At 42.0% G+C, this 6,362-nt stretch overlaps 1 protein-coding gene across 1 annotated transcript; it reads left to right on the forward strand.

Moving 5' to 3' along the window:
* The first annotated feature begins 2,147 nt into the window (after positions 1 to 2,147).
* Positions 2,148 to 3,672, forward strand: LOC112188664 (putative UDP-rhamnose:rhamnosyltransferase 1). Its single transcript, XM_024327827.2, has one exon. It carries the CDS (start codon positions 2,177 to 2,179, stop codon positions 3,608 to 3,610), a length of 1,434 nt encoding a protein of 477 aa, XP_024183595.1. The 5' UTR covers positions 2,148 to 2,176; the 3' UTR covers positions 3,611 to 3,672.
* The last annotated feature ends 2,690 nt before the right edge of the window (positions 3,673 to 6,362 follow it).

The following is a 6,362-nucleotide window of genomic DNA, read 5'->3' on the forward strand; positions in this document are numbered from 1 at the left end:
GAGCAGATGGTGACCATAATAAATGGTATTGTCCTCCTCCGCCTCTTCCGGGAGTGGTGAGAATTATGGTAATCGATGGTTCCTTTACCCTTGACAGTGACCAGCCGGCAGGGAGATATATAATGCTGGATTGGTGGTTAGAGGCAAAGGTGGTAGTTTAAAAACTCTTCTCTTGCTTTAGATAATGCAATCAAAACAATTTGATATATATTTGGATGCCAGAAGTCAATCAGATTTCTATTCAAGACAATTCTGGCTCATGCAAGCATGTATCAAATAGACAAGCTTCCAATTATTAAATAAATATGATCTTTCTAGCAACAGAAATAATTTCGATGTTTGAAGTTATACAAAAACATGACAGTGTACAAAAACAGGTTCTCGAATCTACTGAAAAAGCGGAGTATGCAAATCCAGCCTTTGCCGGAGATGGTGGAGACACTTGTGTAGGAGAGGACCTCGGCTACTCCTCAGGTTGCTGGTGTGTGGCGTCAGAGGGAGGAGGAGGCACTTGCCCTACTTCCAATAGGTCTGCGGCTGGAAAACCTAGGGCTGGACCTCTCTTCAGAAGGTCTGTTTGAAGTGACCATCACCTCAGCCCCAAAGGTCTACAAGAAACGAGGCAGCCCCCATCGCTGGAGAAACAACCCCAGAGTATCACCGGCGGCATCAGTCTCTGTAGGCTCTGAGTTGATGATATCGACTTCACCGGAGCGAGGCTCTGGAGGCCAGTAAGTGGGGGTTTCGAGGCTGGATTCTCTTTCCCATTTTGGCTGAGAGACGTATTCCTATGAGCTCTAGGTTGAGGCATAGCTGTTTTTGTTGTTGCAACGTACACCATGAAGGTCTTAGACGACAAAATGAACAAGATAGTGCTTCAACAAAAGGGTTCATAGGGATAGGGGAACTTTATTTTCTGTATTTCTTTCTTTGCATTTTCCTTTGGATTTTCTTTTGGTTTTAGTCCTAATAAGTTGAGTATCGATTTGTAATATTGGGGGGGGGGTCCCCTGAGCATGACCGAAAGAAGTCGTATGATTTTTATCAATTGATTCGTTCCGTTACCCTAAAAAAAAAAAAAAAAAATCTGAAAGTGTATGAATCAATATTGAAGGCATATGTTTGGGTCATAAAAGATATGAATTGAACTTGTGTGATTAAATTGAAGACTCCTCAATTTATTCATTAATTTTTTTTTTTAAATAAGCTCTGCCCAAAATTAAAGAACAAAGACAAATCAATTAACCATGACAATCAAAGTATAGCTTAGTTTATCGCTTTGAATAAAATGTACATAGCAGTTCTAGAATTGGTGTCATTTGCTAGTTCTTCCCGATTAGGCCGAAAAGGCAAAAATTGCTTCGGAAAACTTAAACTCTGGTGTATATAATATTCATTCCTCAAAAAAAAAAAAAAAAAAATCATCCAATCAAATTGGAGATCGATCTATGGGTTCTGCGTCAATCCTCAATCCTCGATTTGATTGATTGATTGATCTATGGGAATGACTAAGAGACAACGCTGGTATTATTTCGAGGAAGGCGAGTTCTGCTATCCATAAACATGAACCGAAGAATCAAAAATGTCTACTTCGACACAGTGGGTCTGGGCTCCTAGTAATTAAAGTTCTACACGTCTTGAGTCTTGACGAAGTAATAGACTACAAATTTGACAGCACGACCCACAATAAGACACTTACAGAGGCAAAATCAAACAAACACTACTAAGGCAGACAAATACCTTGACAATTATGTGCCGTACATACCTAGTAAACTGCATGCCTAGCTATGTTCATGAATAGGAAGACAAATAATGTTGTGGCCACAATATCAAATTGAAAAGCAATTAGAATCGTGGACTGATTAATTCTTGCAACTCCATGCTTAAGGTCTCGGCGCCAACGAACGAACCTTCATTCTCAATTAAAAGTATGAACTTAAAAGTAAAAGTACAGTACTCATTGTAGAATAAACCAAACCCTAAATCAGATTCCCTACGGCTACGATTCTCTCTATCTGGAACTTAATATGTCATCAGCTACGTGATAGCTAAGGAATTGAATGGTTGCCCCGACCAATATATCGATCAATAGGAAAGGACATGTAGATCCTCAACGTCACAGACCCCTATAAAAGGCGACGAGAGACTACAATGAGCTCAAACCACACTAATCAAAATGAGCTCATCCACCTCTGCAGCCAAGCCTGAGAAGCTCCACATAGCTTTGTTCCCATGGCTTGCCTTCGGTCACATAATCCCATTTCTTGAGGTTGCCAAGCACATAGCTCGCAGAGGCCACAAGGTTTCCTTCATTTCCACACCTAGAAACATCCAACGCCTCCCGAAAATCCCACAAAACCTAACCCCTCTGATCACTCTAGTCCAAATCCCACTCCCCCAAGTCGAAAACCTCCCCGAAAACGCAGAGGCCACCATGGACGTTCCAAACGACGTCATCCCATACCTCAAAATAGCTCATGATGGACTCGAACAAGGTATCTCTGAATTCCTCAAAACACACGCTCCCAATTGGATCATTTATGACTTTGCCCCATACTGGTTGCCTCCAATAGCTATCAAGCTCGGCATCAAACGAGCCTATTTCAGTATCTTCAATGCGTCCACCTTATGTTTCATGGGATCAACGTCACCGGAGGTAGTGTCCCGCTATGCTCAGAGAACACGGCCTGAGCATTTCACTGTCCCTCCCGAATGGATTCCCTTCCCGTCCAAAGTCGTTTTTAGGCCTTTCGAGGCCAAGAGTTTGATAGGTGGTAGTATGATACAAAATGACTCTGGCGTGACGGATTGGTCTCGTGCGGAATCAACTATCCAGGGTTGTCAAGTCTTCTTCATTCGAAGTTGTAGACAGATCGAGGGAGAGTGGCTCGACTTACTTCCAGACCTTCACCAAAAACCTGTAGTACTTCCCACGGGATTATTGCCACCATTGGTCCCAACAAGTGATGAAGACCAACCGGACAACAATTGGTCTAAAATTGCTGAGTGGTTGGACAAACAAAAGAAAGGGAAAGTAGTTTATGTTGCCTTTGGGAGTGAGATTAATTTAAGCCAAGAAGAGTTCAATGAGTTAGCTCTTGGATTAGAGCTATGCGGGTTGCCTTTCTTTTGGGTGCTGAGGAAACCGAGTCATGGGTCCGGCAATGCTGACTCGGTTAAGCTACCAGATGGGTTTGAGGACCGAACCAAAGATCGTGGGCTTGTTTGGACCACTTGGGCTCCTCAGCCTAAAATTTTGGCCCACGAGTCTGTCGGGGGTTTCTTGACTCATTGTGGTTGGAGTTCCCTCATTGAGGCACTCCAATATGGGCGTCCTCTAATCATGCTGCCAATTATGTATGATCAAGGACTAATTGCTAGGTTTTGGGACAAGAGGATCGGGATTGAGGTATCGAGAGACGAAGAGAGTGGATGGTTTACAAGGGACGAGTTGGCGAAGTCAGTGAATCTGGTTGTGGTGCATGAGGAGGGGAAGCCATTCAGGGATGGAGCTAAAGAATATAGTGAGTTATTTGGAGACAAGGAACTCCATGATAGATACATGGACGAATGTGTGCAGTATATGGAAAGGCATGTGCAGGATGTTTAATTGTATGGTATTGGTCTTGAACTCTTGATTGGATGAACCTCTACGGCTCTTGTTTTTTTTTTTTTTTCCTCCTCTCTCTCTTCTGGTGAAATTCCCCTAGTATGTTTTTCATTTCCTGTATTTCTAAAGAGGCCTAGTACTTATTCTCTAAAAAATAAATAAATAAATAAAGAGGCTTAGTACTTCAGTTTGAGTTCACATTTCTGCTTCTTCTTACACGGGAAAAAGTAAGGGAAAAAAAAAAATATAAGGTTGAAAAGTCATAACAATCTGAACAAATTTGAGGATTTCAAATGTTCATTTCAATGCTTGCAACTCAATCAACTATATAAATTTAGGAAGGGATATAAATTTAAGGTAAAATTGTATAATACAAAGTCTATTGTAGAGAAACTGAAATTGAGAGGAAATCGCTGTGTATTATCATTGATAATAGGGGCCTCTTTATATAGAGGATTACAATGTATAGAATCTCAATCGTACAAGGAAAGTAATCGTACATTGAATAGGAATCTAGATCCTTCTAATTTAACCATATTACCACTAGGTCAAGTAACCTAGAGTTTGGGCCAAACACAAATTAGGGTTTACTTGAACACTCCCCCTTGTGTTGCCCAAACGCGGTACTTTTCTTGTTGCCTCGTTAAAAATCTTGCCGAGTAACAAAAACCCAGTGGGACAAAAATAATCTCGGTCGAATGGGAAAAAGAGTACAACACACCCTTCACGTTTCGAGGTGAACATGTAGACATCTCCCCCTGATGTCTGCGTCTCCCCCTGATGACTACGATCATAGGAGTTCAGATAATTTGCGCAAGCCAATTCTTGCCACATGTTTCTCGAACGTGGATTTGGGTGACTTAGTAAACAAGTCTGCCATATTATCCTCAGATCAAACCTAGTTCACTTTGGTATTTGAGGAGAGTCTGTTGTTGTTGATTATGCTTGGTGTTGTCGCTTTTGATGTAACCTTACTTCATTTGTTCAAAACGAACAGCATTATCCTAAATGCTCGTAGGCTCATCTTGTGGTAGACTTCAAACCACAATTGTTCGAACATGCGTGATTATGGATCCAATCCATAAACATTCACGAACCACTTCGTAAAGAGCAATAATCTCTGCATGGTTTGAAGATATAGCGACTACGGTCCATTCTGTAGACCTCCAAGATATCATGGTCTTTTCCCATGGTGAACACTTAACCAGTTTGGGAGCGACCTTTGTGTGGGTCAGAGAGATACCCAGCATCAGCAAAACCTTCCAAAACACTTATATCGTTTTGGGATGGGGATAGAGAACGTAGGCCAGCGTTGGCAGTGTTTCTGTGTGTGATGGGTCCGAATCTATCTTCTCTCTGTAGGGATAGAACAAGCCCATATCAATCGTACATCTCAAGCACTGAAAGATATCTTTTACACCAATCAAAATGGCGTTGCGTTGGTGCAGAGCTATACCTTAGCTAACAAGTTTACTGTAAACGAGATCTCTGGTCCTGTGTATTGAGCTAAGTACAATAATGCGCCTATTGTACTCAAGTAAGGCACTTCTGCCTCTAGCACATCTTCGTCATCATCCTTCAGACGAAGATGATCCTTTTTAGGATCAAGACTACGGATGATCATGGGGGTACTTGAAGGTTTGACCTTGTCAAAATGCCTAAGCATCTATCGACACGATGCTCAAGTTCCAAATTGAGACATAATCGTGTTCTCCCACAATCCTTCATCTCAAAATCGGATTTCAAGTGTTCAGCGGTTTCCCTTAACTCTTTAAGGGCTTCTAATGAAGATCATGTCCAACATGAACCGTGATGGAATCCGAAACTTGTTATGGAAACGTGTGGGCATATCCCTTCCCAATCAAGTAGTTATTTTAGCGAGCGTTTCAAGCTCTTTGTAAACGCGCTATGTGGTCTAGAGCCACTTGACTTAGGTAAATGAAGTTCACCATGAACCTTCATGTATATTCCGTATCTAGATCCCTATAGAGATACGTAGTGACCACATTTGTAAGCTGCATGTTCAATTATTCAGAAACTACCAAACTGACAGGGTAGTGGAGTGCAATGACATCCATTAAGAGAGAATATGTCTCATCGTAGTCGATTTCAGGGCATTTTATGAGAATCCTTGAGCCATAAGGCAAGATTACAATCTCTTTTTCTCACTATGTTTTCTAACGAAGATCCATTAGTCAACAGGTTTTATGTTAGGAGGTGTTGGCATCACTAGCTCGAAAACCTTCCTCTTCGTTAGAGAATCCATCTTAACCTAGATAGCATCTTTCCATTTAGGCCAAATTTCTCTACGTTGGCATTCATTCATCAACGGAGCGTGGTTTGATATCATCTGACTCAACAAACTCATGCGCAACGAAATGCGCAACTACATCATCAATTATGATGGAGTTTCTATCCCATGTCTCATGTACACTAGTGTAAGTTTCATAGAGCTCTATATTCTCGGAATAGATTCTGACGTTAAGGCGTCCCCAACGATAACCCTAACCCGGAAGATTCTCATGGGATGGATTTTGAGTCTTGATGATCAAAGGATTGGAATATGCCAAAGTGTCCTTCGAACCTACGGGCCTCCCACGCATCCTAGCTGGGGCCATGGCCTGTAACGCCAGAGTGCCGGTCTCTTTGGCGTTGGCGCCATGCCTACCTCCGTGTAGGGTGACGCTACGTCCTCTCATAGGGACGTCATTCCTTGCAGGCTTGTTTGCAGCATATTTGTGTGATCTCGTCA

Source organism: Rosa chinensis, chromosome 2 (genome assembly GCF_002994745.2).
Source record: "Rosa chinensis cultivar Old Blush chromosome 2, RchiOBHm-V2, whole genome shotgun sequence".
Lineage (NCBI taxonomy): Eukaryota > Viridiplantae > Streptophyta > Magnoliopsida > Rosales > Rosaceae > Rosa > Rosa chinensis.

What these genes read in the sequence shown, in the direction of transcription:
- LOC112188664 (XM_024327827.2), top strand. Translation starts at nt 2,177, where the DNA reads ATGAGCTCATCCACCTCTGCAGCCAAGCCTGAGAAGCTCCACATAGCT.